This window comes from Penicillium psychrofluorescens (genome assembly GCF_964197705.1).
Source record: "Penicillium psychrofluorescens genome assembly, chromosome: 3".
NCBI lineage: Eukaryota > Fungi > Ascomycota > Eurotiomycetes > Eurotiales > Aspergillaceae > Penicillium > Penicillium psychrofluorescens.
The window spans coordinates 3,693,752-3,713,961 of NC_133441.1; the positions used below are offsets into that span (position 1 = coordinate 3,693,752).

General features: G+C 53.1%; 6 protein-coding genes across 6 annotated transcripts; 5 read left to right on the forward strand and 1 right to left on the reverse strand.

The window, feature by feature from the left end:
- Nucleotides 1-302: 302 nt before the first annotated feature.
- Nucleotides 303-3,224, forward strand: PFLUO_LOCUS5522 (U3 snoRNP protein; the record flags this gene model as incomplete). Its single annotated transcript, XM_073782974.1, has 5 exons — nt 303-320; nt 377-489; nt 543-1,038; nt 1,088-1,335; nt 1,394-3,224. 5 exons carry the CDS (start codon nt 303-305, stop codon nt 3,222-3,224), a joined length of 2,706 nt encoding a protein of 901 aa, XP_073639576.1.
- Nucleotides 3,225-3,520: 296 nt separating this feature from the next.
- On the forward strand, nt 3,521-5,375 carry PFLUO_LOCUS5523 (uncharacterized protein; the record flags this gene model as incomplete). The annotated part of the gene is made up of 5 exons (XM_073782975.1): nt 3,521-3,850; nt 3,917-4,001; nt 4,052-4,120; nt 4,193-4,813; nt 4,882-5,375. 5 exons carry the CDS (start codon nt 3,521-3,523, stop codon nt 5,373-5,375), a joined length of 1,599 nt encoding a protein of 532 aa, XP_073639577.1.
- Nucleotides 5,376-5,695: 320 nt separating this feature from the next.
- PFLUO_LOCUS5524 (exonuclease II Exo2) lies at nt 5,696-9,914 on the reverse strand (the record flags this gene model as incomplete). The annotated part of the gene is made up of 2 exons (XM_073782976.1): nt 5,696-8,163; nt 8,213-9,914. 2 exons carry the CDS (start codon nt 9,912-9,914, stop codon nt 5,696-5,698), a joined length of 4,170 nt encoding a protein of 1,389 aa, XP_073639578.1.
- Nucleotides 9,915-10,367: 453 nt separating this feature from the next.
- PFLUO_LOCUS5525 (Histone acetyltransferase type B subunit 2) lies at nt 10,368-11,958 on the forward strand (the record flags this gene model as incomplete). The annotated part of the gene is made up of 6 exons (XM_073782978.1): nt 10,368-10,392; nt 10,443-10,502; nt 10,560-10,665; nt 10,722-11,183; nt 11,235-11,720; nt 11,784-11,958. 6 exons carry the CDS (start codon nt 10,368-10,370, stop codon nt 11,956-11,958), a joined length of 1,314 nt encoding a protein of 437 aa, XP_073639579.1.
- A 575-nt stretch (nt 11,959-12,533) lies between these two features.
- On the forward strand, nt 12,534-13,693 carry PFLUO_LOCUS5526 (GTP cyclohydrolase I; the record flags this gene model as incomplete). The annotated part of the gene is made up of 4 exons (XM_073782979.1): nt 12,534-12,790; nt 12,844-12,977; nt 13,029-13,333; nt 13,391-13,693. The coding sequence occupies 4 exons, from the start codon at nt 12,534-12,536 to the stop codon at nt 13,691-13,693; spliced, it is 999 nt and encodes a 332-aa protein (XP_073639580.1).
- A 1,588-nt stretch (nt 13,694-15,281) lies between these two features.
- Nucleotides 15,282-18,533, forward strand: PFLUO_LOCUS5527 (uncharacterized protein; the record flags this gene model as incomplete). The annotated part of the gene is made up of 1 exon (XM_073782980.1): nt 15,282-18,533. The coding sequence occupies one exon, from the start codon at nt 15,282-15,284 to the stop codon at nt 18,531-18,533; it is 3,252 nt and encodes a 1,083-aa protein (XP_073639581.1).
- Between the last annotated feature and the right edge of the window lie 1,677 nt (nt 18,534-20,210).

The window sequence follows — 20,210 nt, forward strand, 5'->3', positions numbered from 1 at the left end:
AAAATCCAAAGAAGATAAGAAGCGGGAGACTCCTCGGTGATGGGGAAGGGAAGGGGGGAAGGAAAAGCGAGGAAAAGGGAAGCAGAAGAAAGTGAAGCTCGAGGTGTGGCCCATCGCGCCTTCCCCCTGAATCTCCTTTCGTTTTCTGGAGTATAGCTTAGTCCTTGCCTATCTGGGTCTAGCGTGGCCGCTATCCCTGTTCGGGCCCGGGTTCGGAGCATGGATGATCCGGTGGTCTTATCATGTGCCGGCGCGACCATAATTTTTTGGTGAAGCACGAAAGAGAGGATTGCACTGCAGCCATGAAGACAGACTTCAAGGTGAGTGGGTGTGGCCGTGGATGTGGATATGGCCGACAAATGTACTGACTGCCCAGTTCTCCAATCTCTTGGGGACCGTGTATCGCAAAGGAAATCTGCTCTTCACCCCAGATGGCACCTGCTTGCTCTCGCCAGTAGGCAATCGAGTCTCGGTCTTTGACCTGGTCCAGTACGTACACTCCGTGAGACAATCTGGTGGGCTTGCTGACATTTCCTGACCAGTAACACCTCCTATACCTTGCCATTTGCCCACCGCACTAGCATCGACCGCCTCGATCTGTCCCCCAGAGGCAATCTCCTGCTGACCGTTGACGAAAATGGCCGAGCAATCCTGACCAATTTCCAACGCCGGATCGCAATTCACCATTTTTCCTTCAAGGGACGGGTGTCTGCCCTCAAATTCTCCCCCTCGGGACGGCATTTTGCGGTAGGTGTGGGCAGACGCCTGCAGATCTGGCAGACACCTTCCACCCCAGGGACCGAGACCAATGGCGAGATTGAATTTGCACCATTCGTGCTACACCGGGACCTTGCCGCGCATTTCGACACCCTCCGGAGTATTGAGTGGTCGAGCGATTCGCGGTTCCTACTCACTTCCTCCAAGGACCTGACGGCGCGCGTGTGGAGCTTGGATCCCGAGGAAGGATTTGAGCCAACGACGTTGGCTGGACATAGACAGGGTGTGGTGGCTGCATATTTCTCTGGTAACCAGGAATTGGTAAGAGAAGGACGTCCGTGGTCAGAGCCAGCTCTAACGAATCTCATAGATATACACTGTCAGCGAAGACGGCGCGCTATTCCGCTGGGAGTATGTCGCTAAGAAAGATCCAGACACAATGGATGATATTGCCGAAGCTCGGTGGAGAATTGTCAAAAAGGATTTCTTCATGCAGAATGACGCCAAGGTCAACTGTGCGGCCTTCCACGGCCCGTCCAACTTGCTAGTTGTCGGCTTCTCCAATGGCTTGTTCGGGTTGTATGATCTGCCAGAGTTCAACATGATTCACCTGCTGAGGTAAGTTTGACCCAATAGACTCAAAAGAAAGTCTCTTAACTAACGGGGATATGCTTAGTGTCTCTCAAAGCAACATTGACGTTGTGACTATCAACCAGTCTGGTGAATGGCTGGCATTCGGCTCTTCAAAACACGGCCAGCTGCTGGTCTGGGAGTGGCAGTCTGAATCCTACATCCTGAAGCAGCAAGGTCACCTCGATTCCATGAATGCCCTGGTCTATTCCCCCGACGGCCAGAAGATCGTGACTGCGGCCGATGATGGCAAGATCAAGGTCTGGGATGTCAAGTCGGGCTTCTGTATTGTGACCTTTACGGAGCACACGAGCGGTGTTACCGCCTGCGAGTTTGCCAAGAAGGGAAGTGTTCTCTTCACAGCATCTCTGGATGGCTCAATTCGGGCTTGGGATCTGATCCGCTACCGCAATTTCCGAACATTTACTGCGCCGTCCCGGCTGTCATTTTCCTCTCTGGCAGTGGACCCCAGCGGCGAGGTGGTCTGTGCCGGCTCGCCTGATTCTTTTGACATCCACGTGTGGTCGGTGCAGACTGGGCAGCTTCTCGACCAGCTTTCTGGCCACGAGGGCCCTGTCTCGAGTCTTGCATTCGCCGCAGATGGAAACCATCTTGTCAGTGGCAGTTGGGATCATACGGTGCGAATCTGGAGCATCTTCGGTCGGACACAGACGAGCGAGCCTCTTCACCTGATGTCCGATGTCCTCAGCGTGGCTTTCCGCCCTGATGGACAGCAAGTTGCCGCGTCAACGCTTGATGGACAACTCTCATTCTGGTCTATCACGGATGCGGTGCAGCAAGGTAATATTGACGGTCGTCGTGACGTCTCTGGAGGACGTAAAGTCTCGGACCGTCGGACTGCCGCCAGTGCGGCAGGGACCAAATCCTTCAATCGGATCAGGTACAGTGCGGATGGCAGCTGTATTCTGGCCGGTGGGAACAGCAAGTTTATCTGCTTGTACGATGTCGGAACGGGGTCTCTAATCAAGAAATTCACCGTTTCGGTTAACACGTCGATCGACGGCACGCAGGAGTTCCTAAACAGCCGGGACTTGACCGAGGCCGGCCCACGCGCCCTCATCGATGAGACTGGCGAGGCATCTGATCGGGAAGACCGGGTTGACCGTACTCTTCCAGGCGCAAAACGCGGCGACGCCGGCGCACGTACTACCCGTCCGGAAGTACGGGTGACATCGGTCGACTTTGCACCCACTGGCCGGTCATTCTGTGCTGCTTCCACAGAGGGCCTACTGGTTTACGGAGTGGACACCGATTTCCTCTTCGACCCCTTCGATCTCGACATTACCATCACCCCGTCGACCATCCTTGCCACACTAGATGCCGCGAAGGCGGCATCCGATTCCAACACCGTGGACGATGACAGCACTTTCCTGAAGGCGCTGATCATGGCATTCCGGTTGAACGAATCCACACTCATCCGTGCCGTATATGAGGGGATTTCTCCATCGGATATCCCGCACGTGGTCCGGTCTGTGCCCACCGTCTACCTACCTCGTCTTCTCCGTTTCGTCGCACACGCAGCAGAAGAAACCCCCCATCTCGAGTTTAATCTGCTGTGGATTGAATCGCTCCTCAGCAGCCATGGCCGGTATTTCAAAGATAACTCCGGAACCTTTGCACCGGAACTGCGCGCTGTCCAGCGCGTCATCGATGATATTCGGGAGAATCTCAAGCGATTGACGGAAAAGAACCTCTACGATCTCAACTACCTGCTTTCTCAGCCCGTTCTCGCAGCCAAGAATCCGACTAGCGCTTTGATCGCCGTTCAATCGCTTGAAGGCAACGGCCCTGACGACCAGATGGATGATGCGGAATCTGATGTGAATGGAGAGGGGGAGTGGATCGGTCTTGAATGATGGCTTCATGTTTTTGTCTCTCTTGTAACTCTACCTGCATCTGTGCCTGGCGTTTGTTTGTACAGTTTCTTCTTCTAGAATAGAGGTCCCAGGCGTCTCGGTGCAATTAATCCGTTTTCCTTCTTTGTCTCCCCCACACCGGGGGGGGGAAGGGTACAAGGGTACACGCTAGGGCTATTTCTTTGTCTTCCTCCGTCTTTCCCTAGATCTCCCTCCCAAAACGACAGCATTCTCCCACGATTCTGGCACCTCTATCACACTCAGAACTCTCCCTCCGCCTCAGGCTACAGCCACCGATGCATTTCGAAGTAGATATGCTTGCCATCTGGCCTCTGATAGTGGCGCTGCTGCTCGTAGTCTATCTACTACCGCGAGCGCAGTCAAATACCTCGCTCAAGCACATTCCCATCCTCAAATTCAACCGCTATCTTCCCGACTTCGTTAATCGACTCATCTACTACCCCAAAGCTGCGTCGCTGATCTATCGTGGTTACAAGCAGTATAAGGATTGTCCGTTTCGCATGCTAACAGCAGATGGCGAAGTAGTCGTTCTGCCTGTGAAATACACGGAGGAGCTGAGGAAACTGCCTGCTTCAGTCATCAGCTCTCTGGACGCACAATATGAGGTAAAAGGTCTTCCGTCTATGGTTTCTTTTTTCAGGAGCTGATTAGCTATCTCCCTGTCTCTACAGAACGCGCTGGGAGATTTCACCAATATCCTAATCAATAGTGCCCTGCCATCAGCGACGGTTCGAAAGAGGTTGACTCCAACTATAGGTGCGCTCTCCATCACAATCTTTGACGAAGGCATATTGACAATTGATCAGGACGAATCACTCCCTGGGTCCTCGATGAGCTGCGCTATGCCTTTGACACTGTACTCCCCGAATGCGAAGGTGCGTAAATGGAAAAAAAGCACGGAGTTTAAAGCCGAGCAGACATTAACCTCCCATTAACCCAATATCCAGATGACTGGGTCCCCATCCAAGCACACGAGATGTTCGTCCAACTAATTGCGCGCGCAACCTCGCGCGTAGTCGGCGGCGATGCCCTCCGACGTAACGAGAAATGGCTAGATACCGCAAGCAGATACTCCGTCAATGTCGGGATCACAGTATTCCTCCTCCGCCCATTCCCCGCCTGGCTCCGGCCCCTGATAGCGCCTTTCCTTCCCTGCGTGCGAGAGATGAAAGAACAGCTACGGTTCGTGAAAAACGACCTGTTCGTGCCCATGATCCTCGAGCGTAGAGCTGCCGAGCAGGCTAATGATCCTGCCTACGTGAAACCAGATGACTTCTTGCAGTGGATGATGGAGATGGCCGAGGAAGAGGTGGACAGGGATCCCGATCTGTTGGCGCATCATCTTCTCATTCTTATGAGTCTGGCTGTTGTGCACACCAGTAGCATGGCTATGTGTCAGGCTCTGTATGACCTGGTTCTCATGCCGGAGTATCGAGCGCCTCTAAGGGATGAGGTCGCTCGCACGCTGAAGAATGGCTGGCAGAATGCTACCCTGGCGTCGTTCGTGGCTCAGCGCCGTATGGACAGTTTCCTGCGCGAGTCGCAGCGGTTCAATCCACCTGGCGAATGTATGTCACCTGTCCACCCTTTTCATCTTTTCGAAGCCGATTATTAATTCCGTCCTCACTGCTTGTAGTATCCTTCCACCGCATCGTCAAAGAGCCCCTCACCCTCTCAGATGGCCTCGTCCTCCCCCGAGGGACGCACATCTGCTTCGCTGCTGGACCTATGAGCAAGGACGCAACCTACCTCTCCAACCCGGATATCTTCGACGGGCTCCGCTGGTGTCAGGATCCAGAGGATCGATATGCCCTCATGTCTGATCCAAGTGAGACACAATTACATGTGCTCAATGAGTTTACCTCTACCGGCTCTTCCTCCGCTTCGGCCAGTTTCGTCACTATCAGCCCAGCCAGCATGCATTTCGGATTCGGACGCCAGGCGTGTCCGGGGAGGTTCTTTGCCGTGAACACCATCAAGGCAATCATGAGCCGCATCATCTCGGAATATGATTTCAAGTTTGAAGATCGTCAGATTGGGAAGAGGCCTCCCAACATCCTTGTTGGGGAGCATATCATTCCCAACACGAGTACGAATGTCCTTTTTAGGAAACGGTCTATTGGACTGTGACTGGTTGGACATACTTTGGTCTTTTGGATGGCATTCTGCTTTTTTGGTGGCTTGGTTGAGTTGGGTGGCATCTTCAATTTATCATATTGGTCGTCTTTTGAGGGTTGAGTATCTAGGCTGAACCGAAGCTAAACGCTTCGTAAGAGCACTAAGTTGACTGTAGTATTTCATTGCACATTCCCTCCCAAAATCAATACGGAGCATAACCTCTAGGTATACGCCGTCTAGCCGGGTAGATAGTCAAGACATTCTGTACACTTACAATGACAAAAAAAAAAAGGACACTCCCCCAAAAAAAAATCACTGCATTCACAACATCATCACTCAGCTGCCTGCACAGCTCCACCACGGCCACGTCCTCTCCCGCGATATCCATTCCCACGGCCACGGCCCCTTCCGCGTCGTTGCTCCATGCCCTGTGGCGGCGGGACCTGGGTGTAGTTCTGCGGGCGGAAGTCGGGGTTATTCTCGACGATGCCTGCAGTCGGGTCAGTGTTCTCGACACTGACGTAGCCGCCACGGCCACGATACCCGTTGGCCCCACCGCGGCCGCGAGGACCACGCGGGGGGCCGTCACGGAACGGCAAGGTGCCGTTGATGCCACCGCGACCTCCACGACCGGACCCATTGGTCTGTCCTGATACGGCGCCTCGGAAAGAACCTCGCAGCGGGGGAGGGCTCGATGCGTTTTTCAGCTGGCCCTGTCCGTTGGGTCCCAGAGGCGTGCCGTATCCCGCGACTGTCAAAGGGGTGGCTTGTGTGCGGCTCTGCTGGCTAGTCGCGGCGCGAGAAGTAGCGAGGAGTTGTCGGTAGGAGATGTTCAGAACAGACGATGCCAGGACAGTTTGTCCACGGAATGGGGAGCAACGATCTCCCAGCGTTGTGCCGCTCATGAAAGAGACGTCGAAGACAACATCAAGCAAGAGCGTTCGCGGGGTTCTCGTCAGGCCAACCACAGTGCCACGCGTGGCGATGGGCACCTTGCCGGAATCCTGAGCATACACCACCCGATCACCGAGCTTGAAAGTCTGGTTGCCCAGGCGGTGCTCGACATCGGCAGGCCGGAGAAGAGCGCTGCGAGGGACGCCACGAACCTTCTTGGGCTGCATCTGCGGCTGCGACTGAATGAGGCGATCAGCGTCCTGCTCAATCAACATGACCATATCAGAATCAAGCTGTTCAGCATCCAGTGGCACGCGCTCAAAGTTCTTCGACTCAATAGACTTGAGCCAGTCGCGGATTTCCTTAATCTTCAGCATGGCCACATCTTCTGGGTAAAAATCGGTTGGGCGGAACTTGTCGCCTTGAGGATTGCGCTGGATTCCTGCGATAAATTCGGGGAAATTGATCATGTATTGTTGGATCAGTTCCACGGCTTTCTGGCTGAACTCCCAGCCGGAATCCCCGCGACGGGAGTATCCCAGGACTTTCTGCTTCCGTGCCTCAAACTTGAGGTTGAGGCCCAGATTCACGCGCTGGCCTTCGATCTCCACAGTGAAGGAGGAAGTAATCTTTGCGAGAACCAGGGCATTCAGACGGAGGCTGCGTGCAACAGCATATGACGGCATGTATGGGAAATATTTCTCTGCCTGGTTCACACGCTCCTTGGCAAACTCGGGCTCGCGACCTTTCACAGCCGCAATCAACCCATTGACCTTGCCATCTTCATAGCCGGTGACGTGCACTGGTCTGCCGTAATTGAAGTCTCCCAAGAAAAAGGCCCGAGAGCCGTCGGGGAACTCTTCCTCGATAGGCAACGCCTCTCGCTCGATAAACCGCTCGTCTGGGTTGATCACTTCATCAACCACCACCTGAAGAGCATAGTCGGTCTCTTGTCCGGGGATATCAGCGAATTCCTTAACGGTGGCACCCTCTTCGGTCTTGGCCATGCCCTTGAGAAGCTGAATATGCACCATAGCCTCGACCCCTCCAATTATCATGCCGAGACGCCTGCTGTAAGTGCCTTCGATCTTATCGGCCTTCTTCTTGAATTGTTCGATCTGCTGAGGGGTGTGGGGGATGGAAAGGGGGTGTTGTTCCCCGGGTGGAAGGACGTAATCAAAAAGCTCATCCGAAACCCGAATCACCAGAGCTTCTTGTAGGAATGGATATCCCACATGGACTCGTTTACCCAGCTTCGTCTTGGCCAACTCAACGCTCGACCGGCTTGCGGGGTCGATGAGAGTGATGACCTGGCTTTCGTTGCGACTCTCCTGTTGGAAGACGCAGACACCGTGGAAACCCAACTGACCGAAGTGCGGCAAGGTCTTGAGACTGGGGAAGCCGGCCAGTGCGGCCTCACCCAAATGCACACCGTCCATCAATCCAGAGTACGGTTCCAGCCCATCCATAGTGGGGAGGTCGAAAACGTTTTCAATGCAACGGCAGTTCGGAAGGTCCGGGAACACACCAGGCATAGAAGAAGGATAGATATAGTTCACATCCGGCGAAAAGGTGAACTTGAGGCTAGCTCCAAAGTCGTTTCTGGCCTTCTCGTCCGGGGTCAGTAGATGATCTCTCGTCCTGAGAGCGCCCAGCAGCCGCTTTTCTTCAATAAAAGGGATTTTGACGACCGCTTCCCACTCCATCTTTTTCCCGTTCATGTCCAGTTCGAAATCACGAGGGTAGAAATCAATGATGGGAGACTCGGGCGAAGTCATCAGGTCCCGGTACGCGGGGGGCACAATCGTCTTGCTGCGATCCGGCAAGACGCCCATCAGTTGTTCATAAGGTCGGAAAGGCTGTCCCAGTTGGAAGTTCATGTCCGCGCCGAGACCTTTCTTCACATCTACTCTATTGTTAGTATTCGTAGTACAAAAAACACTTGTTTGGCTTACCAGAGATCATAGGGGCGTAGTGGTATTTGAAGAACCAGGGCCATGAAGCAATGCCTTGGTAATAGTAGAACAAGACCCATTGCAGGCCTTGCACGTAGTTCTCGGTCAGTTTCTTCATCTCTTCGTGGTTATCGAGGCCCCATCCAAACTTAGTTTGGTAATAATTGTCTTTCCACTCTTCAAATTTGGCCTCATACTTCTTCTCCGCGGCCTGCTGCGCTTCCTCGGAAGTCATATCCAGAATCTTGGCTTTCTCGTACTTTCGAATGATACGCTGGACCGCCATGGATGCTTCTTCGTCGTCGCCTTCTTCGGAATCGTCATCATTTTCGGGTTGAGGAAGCTGGAGCCTCATGAACCGGTCCCCGTTCTCATTCTCTGTTGTTGACCACGGTACTCGAAGCTCATCCGCAAGCTTTTCGATGAAAGTGCGGTCCCGAGCTGGCAGCGTGGGCGGAAAGTCCAAGGGCTTGGCTTCTGAGCCCTTCTCAGGTCTGTTCAAGACGTACTTCTTGATTTGCTTCAGAAGTTCTTTCTGTGCCGGAGTAATTGTTAAACTCTTCGGGTTCTTCTGCGCTTCGAGTGTGCCATCGGTTCCGTTCTTCTTGGCCTTGATCCATTGGGCATCGGAATTTTCAGCCTCGAAAAATCGGTGTTCGACGTCACTCAAGGCCTCCACAAGTGTTCCCAGGCGTTGCACGTTGATCACACCATGCTCATTGATATATCCGCCCATCTTCGGCAGCACCTCCTTGTATATCTTGAACATGAGAGCAAGAGCGCCTTCGTTGATGTGCAGGTTCGGCAGATTGGGAAGGAAATCGTTTCCAACAAAAAAAGCCATGAGAATGAAATCATCGATCACACGCTCCATGTTAAATGGAAAGGGCAGAGCGCCTTCTTCCTCTAGTTCCTGAAACTCCAATTCCAAGTACTCCCGAACCATGCTCAGGTGCAAAAGAAAAAAGTTCTGGTGTTCCAGCTCCTTGGATTTCTTCGATACTTGGCGACCGAAGGTCACTTCTTCTCGAAGAAGGCAGAAGTGAGGGTCATGGCTGAGAAGACCCAGCATGATCAGATCAGCATCCAGGCCATATAAACAGTGGCGGACGTTCGCATGGTAATCGGGCTGCGCTTTTGCGCGCCGGATATATTCCATGATCTTGTGTTCTCCTTCTCCCGGGACCTCATGGCCCGAGAGCACAATTTCGACTCCTTGCCAGTCTGTGTCCTCGGAGATTTTCTTGTTGATGAAATATTTCAGCTGCTGCGTGAGTTTCGCCATGAACTCGGTACCGGGAGTAATACAGTTGCTATCGAATGCATCCTCTGTTGGCATCTCCACTCCTTGCGCGATTGCCTTCTCCTTGGCGTTTTCCGCATCCAACGCCGTGCGGAATCGGCGTGCTCGTTGTTGGTTCATCTTGGCACGTGGCGCCACACCATCCACGGCCATGAAAAAAAGCTTCTGGGGCTTAATCTTTCCAAACAAATGCTCGATATAATTGAAGATGGCGATAAACATCTGATCCTCCGTCATGCGAAACGTTGGGGAATCGCTGTCCTTGTGGGTACAGTTGTGAATAATGCCGTTCATATCCAGGTATAGGCTGTCGAATTCCGGTATCCGGCTCTCTGCGATCAGCATCGAGATGGCAGGATACCGCTCGCTCAGCCAGCGGAAGAATTTCGGAACACCCATGGTGAAATTTGGGTCACGTTCGTCTAGGCAGATATCGTTACAAGCAGATACGGCGGTCAAGGAGTCGCCGAGATCAAAGGTGTTGGGTAACAGTCAAGGTTGGAGGAATGAGAATATTTGCGACTGAGGAAGGTGGACCTCCAAAAACCGACTGAAAGGAAAAGGTGTCGATAGAAAGGGATTGCCAAGGTCGACAGCCCCAAGGAAAGGAGGAAAGCGACGAACGCAAAAAAAGAAAAGGGCGGAGTGAGGAGATGGTAGGTAGGTAGGTAGGTAGATAGGTCGGTAGTTAGGTGGAGGAAGCAAAAGAAGAGGTGGAAAGTCCGGAGTCATTGCCAAGCGCCGAAGGCGGTCTAGTGCCTATTAACGCGGTCTCGCGCGTCCAGCTCTTCTTCCTTCCCTTCTCTCCCTTGTCTTTCTCTTCCCCAATCAGCTTGACCACAGATGGCAACCATGGAGCCCTACGAGGATGATAATGGTGAGTCACCCCCATCCGCAGATGCTTTACTCCCGCTAACGAATGGGCAGCCGGTGTTGAGGAGAACGAGAAGGAGCAGGAACACACCAACGAGAAGATTATCAACGAAGGTACGCCTGCACCCCATTGCCCACCCCAGACAATACGACCGCTGACGGGTTGAACAGAATACAAAACATGGAAGAAGAATGCGCCGTTTCTCTATGACATGATTCTGAGCACGGCGCTAGAATGGCCAACGCTCAGCACCCAGTGGCTGCCAGACAAGCAGGAGTAGGTCCTCTCAATGCTTTGTGTCATGTGTTTCATCTAATCGCATGTTCTTGTAGAGTCCCAGACAAGCCTTACTCAACTCATCGCCTGTTGTTGGGCACGCATACCACGGGAGATGCCCCGAACTACCTCCAGATTGCCCATGTGCAGCTGCCCAATCCCAATGTCCCCAACCCGGATGATTACGATGAAGACAAAGGCGAGATTGGAGGCTATGGCGGAGCGTCGAAGAAGCCTCAGATGGAAATCAAGTTCGAAATCGTTCAGAAGATCGACCACAAGGGCGAGGTCAACAAGGCCCGGTACCAGCCACAGAATCCCAACATCATCGCGACGATGTGTACGGATGGACGGGTGATGATCTGGGATCGCTCGAAGCATCCCAGCTTGCCGACCGGCACCGTCAATCCCCAGATGGAGCTGTTGGGCCATGAATGCGAAGGATTCGGTCTCAGCTGGAACCCTCATGAGGCTGGTCATCTCGCTACGGGTAGCGAGGACAAGACTGTCCGACTCTGGTAGGTCTCAGCTGCCATACTCACAATAAACACGACTGACCCACGCCGTAGGGATCTCACCACTTACACCAAAGGCAACAAGGCCGTCCGCCCAACCCGCACCTACACGCACCACTCCTCCATCGTCAATGACGTGCAGCACCATCCTCTCCACTCGGCTCTCATAGGAACCGTCTCCGATGATATCACCCTCCAAATTCTCGACACCCGTGCCGCAGACACCACACGCGCAGCTGCTTCGGCGGAGGGTCAGCACCGCGACGCGATTAACTCGATTTCCTTCAACCCAGCGGCCGAGACAATTCTGGCCACAGGGTCCGCCGACAAGACCATTGGGATATGGGATCTGCGCAACCTGAAGACGAAGCTGCATTCGTTGGAAGGTCACGCCGATTCCGTGCAGTCCATCTCGTGGAATCCATTTGAGGAGTCCGTATTGGCCAGCTCCAGTTACGATCGGAAAATCATGTTCTGGGACCTCAGCCGGGCGGGCGAGGAGCAGACCCCCGAAGATGCACAGGACGGACCACCAGAGCTGTACGTTTCTTGTGTTTTGGCTACATATTGTCTGTTCACATTCTGACTGATTCTTTCCTACAGCCTTTTCATGCACGGAGGACACACGAACCGCATTTCCGACTTTAGCTGGAACCTCAGCGATCCGTGGGTTCTCTGCTCGGCTGCCGAGGACAACCTCTTGCAGGTGTGGAAGGTGGCGGATGCGATTGTGGGCAAGAATCTGGAGGACGTGCCGACGGAGGAGCTGGAGTCGTAATTCTGGAGTCTTTGTTATGTTGATTTAATTCCAACGGCAGGCTGTAGGGAGTTGAACCCGGTGAACCGTTTAAAATACCATTCAAGGAGTATTGGCAACTACATAGCATTTCCTCGGAAAAATGTAGTGGTGGAAGTATATCTTGCCCCCAGATATATATTTCCATGAGGCCTGACCGCATACTCCTTCTCCCACAACATGTACGTCACAATATGACTTCTAGCATTCCTAAATTCCAAACTACCAAACGAAACAATATCGACTACATCAAGGAATTTAAATCCGTTAAGTCACACTAGAAAAGTCCGTGTTGCATGCACCACATCTGGCAGACAAACGGCTCTGATTCTGCCGGGCGGGAAACTCGCTGATACCATCGGGAAAAAAAAAAAGTAGAACTTCATCTGTCGTCATGGCCATGTTCTTTTTCATACTGTCAACTGAATCAGACTGAGCTGGAATCCATCTTATCGAAACCTGTCGAGCCACTGATTTGTTGTATCCGCTCGATTTTTCATTTGAAAGCTTCTGTTCCACCATCCCCCTTCCTCATCCTCTCTTTTCTTTGACTCACCATGGGCACCGGAGGCTCCCCTCCGCTTGGCCCGAAGCCGTCGGCCATTCCGTCCCACATGCTGAACGGTAGCTCTCCCCTGCACCCGGCCACGGGAGTGCGTGATGAGCGTGAGAGAGAAAGCCTCAATTCATCCATCCGCTCCTCCTTCGCCCCCCGCATCCCCGCTGAGTTCAATTCGCCCGAGACAGGGTCCGCCGTCGCCGGCGAGTCGACTCCCAGTGCAGTCGGCGTCGTTCGCAGCCCCATTACCGTCCGGTATGCTCCTAGCACCCTCTCCCAATTCCTGGTCTTTTGACCTTTCGTTCTAGACCGACTTTGAATGATCCTCCTCGGGACCCGCGCGACGAAGGCGGTCCATTGACCCCTCCGGCCACTGTGAGCCGCCCCGCGAGCCCTTACACATTGAACCCCCCCATCGACTTCGATGGACTCAGCTGGCCTTGTAAGTCAATTGCTCCGCGGTTTCTCCTTTGCTCTAACCATCTCCGCCTAGGCCCCGGAACGCGGCAACGGCTAGAATCCACACCCGAAGAGACCGAAGAACGGGTCAAGAAGCTTGCTGGAGCTGTACGGACAATCCTTGAATGCATTGGAGAAGATCCAGAGAGAGAAGGGCTCCGCGAGACCCCGGAGAGATACGCTAAGGCCATGCTCTACTTCACCAAGGGCTACGAGGAAAATGTTCGGGATCTGGTCAACGGAGCGGTTTTCCACGAGGATCATGATGAACTGGTCATTGTGAAAGACATCGATGTCTTCTCCTTGTGCGAGCACCATATGGTACCCTTTAGCGGAAAGGTATGCAATATTACTTCCTTACGTCCCTGCATGAATGATCCTGACTATGTGGGGCAGATGCATATCGGCTATATTCCGGATCGCCGCGTGCTCGGTCTATCCAAACTGGCTCGTCTGGCGGAGATGTTCTCGCGCAGACTTCAGGTCCAGGAACGTCTGACCAAGCAGGTTGCTCTGGCAATCTCGGAGGTTCTCAAGCCCCGAGGTGTTGGTGTCGTCATGGAATCTTCCCACCTTTGCATGGTTATGCGTGGTGTGCAGAAAGTCAGCAGCACCACGACCACCAGCTGCATGCTGGGATGTATGCGATCCAGCGCAAAGACCAGGGAAGAGTTCCTGACCCTGCTGAATCGGAGATAATTGTCCAGTTATGAATTTTGGAGTTCGGGTTGCGGCCTTTCAACAGGTTTCGGATGGGTTGAGTTTCTTATTTCAGCACGGATTCGGTGTTTCTGTGTGTTCTTTTTCAATTCTTCTGCATATACTACCTTGACCCCATAACCTTACCTTGCCCTATCATGTTTACCCTTGGCAATGGTTTCCATTCTATTCGACCTCTCGCTCCCAGGGTCGATGAACCGTGTCTATCCTATGCTGACCTGACCGACGTCGTCCACATTCCTTCTCGTGTATTAGGCTTACACGATCGGCCATGATCTCTTGCTTGTTGTCATGTTTCGTTTGGGTCTTGAAATGCTTGACCTCAAAAAAATCCTTGATGGTGCCGGCGAGGCTGTTTCAACACTTGACTTTTTTTACACTTACGTCTCAGCATCCTGATATCAGGCTCTGTCCTCGTCGCATGTATATGTCCCATATATTCAAATGCCATGTACATTCCCATCTCTATTATTTTTCTTGTTGATGGCTTGCTTTGCTCTATTCCTCTTCTGTGCTCTGGGTATCAACCCGACATATACCTGGCCATCCAGCCATGACAACCCTGCTCTACAGCCGGATCCATTAGCATTAGGATTCGACTCGAACCTCGATTGCTCTGTGGGGATTGTCATCCATGATGATCCACCCCCAGGCTGCTGGTGATGTGCTTAGTCGTCAACATATCCCACCACCGACTCAGCATGGCCGACTCAGCGGCTTAGTCGGCGCCCCCTTCTATTTCACAACACGATTCTTCTTGTCATGATGCTCTCCTGTCCCACCTCCTTCATCACCTCCATCACCTGCTTCATCTTTTCCGCCATCCTTTCCATCTCCGTCTCACTTTCTATCATCGTTCTCATTGTTGTGCTCATCCGTGTCACCACACGACCTCCTGGCGCCTGTGAGTCCTTTCTCTCGTTCCTCTGGTGCTCTTGTCGTGTTTGCCATTATCTGCTGTGCCTACTGCTTGGTCTTACTTGTCTGTCTTGCACCAACGGCTTTTTCCCTACCAGAACGCGTTCCTGTTCGTGTGAACCCTTGTACTGCTGGCTGCCATCCTAAACTGTGTCTATCCACGAGTATGCTCTTTTATACACTCACTCATCTTGTTTTGTGTTTCCCTGTGCGGCTTTGGCTTTCACACCATCTCTTTGTCTGCAAGAGGTTGCTACGTCTCTGTAATGATCATCCCAAGCCGCAAGCATCTGCCCAAGCATCTGTGTGGTCAAGATGCCTCATCATCTATTCACTACCTGATTTAGTCTGAAGGCTGACGGTGATCGGACAGCACAGTGCCTGGTCCGAGCTGAAATCCTTGGTATCGAGGGTGTCGAATCAGACAAGGCCTAAGGTATGTGAACTATATCAAAAACTTCAAGATACACTACTAACATGATCTTTGAATAGAAATTCGGGTTTACAAGTAGAAAGTCCTCTGCAAAAATCCCCCAATCAGCATAGTAAGTGAGCACTCGGTCTCACTACATCATTGGTGCCCTATCCGCTCTGACTGGCACATGTATCGAAGACTGCGAGCTGACCGATGCCACGCTAGCCCACGGGGATGTCTCGGCCACAAGGCAGTTGGACCGATCAGATGGGTGATGTTGACCGCGAGTTGGCCGAGACGGAAGCCCGCAACCTGATGCCGCCGCCTCCTGTGCCTCCTCAGCCTCCTCTTCCTACTCATCCACCTCTCCCTATCCCTCCGTGGCGCCCTGTTTCTCCTCCGGTTCGACTGCCTGGTCCGGATGAGCTGGCGTCGCCATTCGCCAATCCGGTCTGGTATCCAGAACCACCTCTTCCTGCGTGGCACTCCAATCAAGCCCTTGCGAATACTCATCGTGAACTTCCACTGGAGCAACTGCCGCAAACCGGTACTGCGGCTCCTAATTCTTCGTTGGAGGATCCCGCTGTCCTTGCACAAAATGCATCGGACACTTTCTTCGGAGTTGAGCCTGCCGGGCTGCCTGGTCCTCGCGAACTCAACAATAGTGTGATGCTTGATTCTTTGACCCCCATCGATCCGCAGCTGCTGCCGGCGACCCCGATGACGAGCGACATGCCTTACACTCCAAGCAGTGCGCCCAACCCGCTCACCACAGTGCCTGCTCCACGTGCTAGGCCTACCATTGGTCCCGGAATACAGTTTCAAGGAGTGACGATGGGTGGCATGCCCTACACTCCAAGCAATGTGCCCAACCCGTACACAACGGCATCTGCTTCATATGCTGCTCCTGTCACTGGGGCCGAAACTCGGCTTCAAGAAGCATTGATGGATGACATGCCCTACACTCCAAGCAATGTGCCCAACCCGTACACAACGGCATCTGCTTCATATGCTGCTCCTGTCACTGGGGCCGAAACTCGGCTTCAAGAAGCATTGATGGATGACATGCCCTACACTCCAAGCAGTTTGCCCAACCCGTACACGATGGTGCCTACTCCATATGCTGCGCCTATGACTGCCTCCGGGCCGCGGCTGCAAAGAGCATTTATTGATGCAAACACTTCTCAGATTCCTGCTCAGCACGTGCAGAATTCGCCTCCGTATCTGAATGCTCCCCAGAGACCACTCCCGACCTTGAACACTATCCAGGGAATGAACCCAATGCCAGTCGAGCGGGAATACGCACTTCAGTCGTGGCTCGTCCGCCAGCAGCTACTCGCGGGCATCCCGATTGATCAGCTTGAACCAATGCAAGGTCCCCGGTCTCGACAGCAACAAGTGTCACCCTCGGGCATTCATACCCGGTACCGGACCCCGGCACTTCTCATGATCACCGAAGACGGAATCCGAATCCCACGCCTTGCACTTGCTCAATTCCAAGGCACACTTCAACCGCTGCCTAATATCCCGGGACCCCCTGGCAATCAGATCCCAGAACTTCCCGCTCTGCCACTGCCAGTGCATACCGGAAATGGGGCCGTAGTTTCTCGAGCTCAACCGCTTGCAGTTCTTCCCGAGGAACTGTATCCACCCTCTGGAGTAGTGCCGCCGAGGAACTCTCTTGAGACCTTTTCGAATAGCAATGCCCGCTCCTCTCCGGACCAAGGTTCCTCTCCGCCACATATACCAGCCGTTCTGGCCCCCAGCCAGGCCGCTAACACTCCAGATGACAATGGTGATTCCGAGCCATATGACGATGCAATGGAACTTGAAACGCCGGGAAATTGGCATTTTCAACCCATCTATGAAAACAATGGCTTTTACGGCTACGATGGAGCTGGAGATGCCCCTGATGCTTCACCGGGAGTGGATAACGACCCTACCACGGAACAGATTGCGTTTGCTGCTATGCGCTTGTCTCGTTTCCGGCTGTCTCCTTCGCCAGAGGCCGATAAGGGAAAGGCTCCGGCATCCCATGGCGAAGATCGGCCCAATAGCCGTGGAGAAAAGGACGATTGGTTTGTTGTGGAAGACTGGCCAGATCCTGGTGAAGAATCGTCGTCTTTTGCCATCAAGGACAAAGAGCCTCAAAGTTACGCCCCACAGCAGGACGCAGATCCATTTATCATCAACAATGTGTCTGTTCTCTCCGGAAACTCCCTAATCAAACCAGATTCTCCGCAGCAGCCAATTTTCAACAATTCAGATGATGAGCGTCTTGCAAATGCTGAGCTCGCGGCAATTTTCAGTGATGCTGATACCGAGGAACTGAAGTCTAATTCCAGCGGACGCGGCAGATGCTCCGTCTTTGGGGATACCGAGGTTTCTGTCTCGGACATCGAGCCCGATTTCCCTCAACCATTCAGCCTGGCTAGGGCTTTTACGCAACACCCGGAGATTTTCACCGAGGTGGTTAATTATCTTAATATGTTTGATATCTTCCAGCTTCAGGGTATCCACAAGACAATCGATCGACTGATCTTGTACGTCATGCCGCAGATTCTGCACAACTATTTGCCTGCTCATGATCGTTTTGTGGCGCGACTCTTCCCATACGAGAACTTCGTGAGTCTTCGTACAGGTGTCAAGCTTCACTGGCCTGCAACAGCGAACATTGCTCCTGATGGCATGGTCATGCGTCTTGAGCCGAAACTCAACTGGGTCGTTTGGCTTAAAATCCGCTTAGACATGGCAAAGGAGATTTTTGCATATACAAACCGAGTCGAGAACCTCCTGCCTTCTCGAGGACTTCGCGTGCTGCTCAAGATGTGGCACATTATGGAGATCCCGGACAATTTTACGCGCATGTGGATCATCAAGCACAAGCAGCTGTGGCCAAACAAGGACCTGCGCCTCGCAGTCAGAATCATGAAGGTCCTTGGCACCCTGATCATTCGACGGAACCCACCCTGGCAGGCCACCCTCAGAAGGCTGCCTCGCGTTTTCTGGTATCAGAAGGATTTGAGCCTTTTGTACCACTACCTGATCAACGACGCCCCCAATGAGTGGCAACAATTCCTGCCATACGCCGTGCGCACGATGACCGCGCAAGAGTTCAACAACCACGACCCACCTATTCACGGCGCATTTGATGTCAGCACGGTCGGTGAACTCCGCGTGGAGTTCTGGTCCAAGCTTACCCGCCACCCGAAGTCGAGTATCCAGGCTGCCCAGATGTTGTACAATGACCTGGATTTCAAGGGCGAGATCCGGTCCTTAATCCCTATCGACTATCTCATCGAGACCGAGATGGACAATCGTGATCTCGACTGGGACGCGCCCGTTTTCTACCCGGGCGTCAACGCTCCTCATCCCGGTGACCAGTTGATCTGGTGGAACGAGTGGTGGCACGAGTTCTGGACTCCCTGGCTGCACGTCATGGGGCCGTCGCATAGATGTACCAACAACGACAACATTTCTACATGATCATTTATCAATTTTCTGTATTATTATTTTCGTTCTCTCATTTATTTTGCTCTTTGATTCATCTCATTCATCTATTGAAGAGAAGATGATGGCCAGAAGTTGTGAGATTTGAGGTGTGGGCAAGGGAAAAAAAGAAAAACTCGAAAAAAAGGGAAGATGGAAAGGGAGAGGGGATTTTAATGGTAGCAGATGAAATGATATTTTGTTTGATTAAACTGTTTTCCTCCAGTATCACTATCTCAGAGGCGTGCAGTCAAGTCCTATACTTCATCGATCACATGATTGTCACGTGACCATGGCCCTCCTTGAAACACTCCCGCAACCTCCTCCCGTCGCAACTAACCTCAACTCTTCCCCGCGTTCCTGGTAACAACGCACTCGACAGGCACTCGTATCGCCGCGCACCTGGGACGGATGGCCCCGTCAACCAAGCATTTTCTGCTCTAGAATTTTTGTTCGGCATGTCTTGCAGCGTTGCAAGGTGTCCGATCGGGGCGCTTAGTCCCTCATTCCGCTCCTCTCACCCTGGAGGTTCGCGCTCGGTTCCGGACCCAGATCCTGAACCCTGAGGTGCGGCTTGATTTCTTAGACTACGACTGGAGGACTGGGGGCTTTAGAGCGGTGTTTCGTTTTTGCCTGCTACAGAGGATGATGCATTGGTCTGCAAACACCTAGTCGGGTCCTACCTACCCATATCAGGTACGCTCCCTGCAATGCTGCTGGGTTTAAGAACCGGGTTATTCGGCCTACTGCTGAGAGAGAAGATTGGACGATATCGACTCATCTCTTTCCGGCGCGTCGGTCTATGGGATGGGGTTCTACTGGACTTGACTGCAGATCTCTCTAGCGCCTCCTGTTGGTGTCTCTCTCCTGTTGCAGATGGTCATTGGTGATATTTCTCTTCAGCTGTCATGGCTGATTGCATATCTGCTGTAAAACACGGGCGACACCGGTTCGAAGAGCATGATCGTGTTGGAAGGCCCGCGTTTCTCGTGACTGACAGCAGCCGTACTCGAACGTCGCCCACCTGGCTACGGGACAAGCTTGTTGTTCAGCTACGACGTCAAATTGCGTCGCACCATCACCGCTCGCGAAGGTCTTGAGCAGGACTGGCAGCACCATCACTTCCCAGGTGGATGCTCATTCCCACTCCCGACATTTTACATCGGATTTTGCCCTCGGTTTTGATATTGCGTCATTCTGTGATTTCTTGCAGCGCTTTCTTTCTGCCAGACCTGCTTTCCAGGCTCGTGCAGTACGTAGATAAATCTGGCTGAGACAGCCCGCTGAGGTTTCGTGTGCGATCCTGCCTCGCAAGGGCATTCACTCTGCAGGCCAAGGAGGAGCGAACAAGGCCTCAGAAACGACCGAGCCTGGGTCGAGACGAGCAGGTCCAACCTGTTGGCATCAAAACGAGCCAGTGGCGGGCTTTAGGGCGGGGAAGTTTATGAGACCAACCTTCCTGTCTCTAGGGCCGGCCCGCCTGTAGAGCCCCAATTGTGGCTGTGCCTGTTGGAGCAACCGGCCATTGCACGAGTAGCCTAGATTCTCCAGTTGTGGTGCGTATCTGCCCCTTTTCTCCGGGTTGTTCTGTTGTTCTCACATCCGCCTTTTCATACACCTCGCAGACCGGAAAAACCATCCGCCCGACCTGGCTGGCTTGGCTCCTCCCGCCGA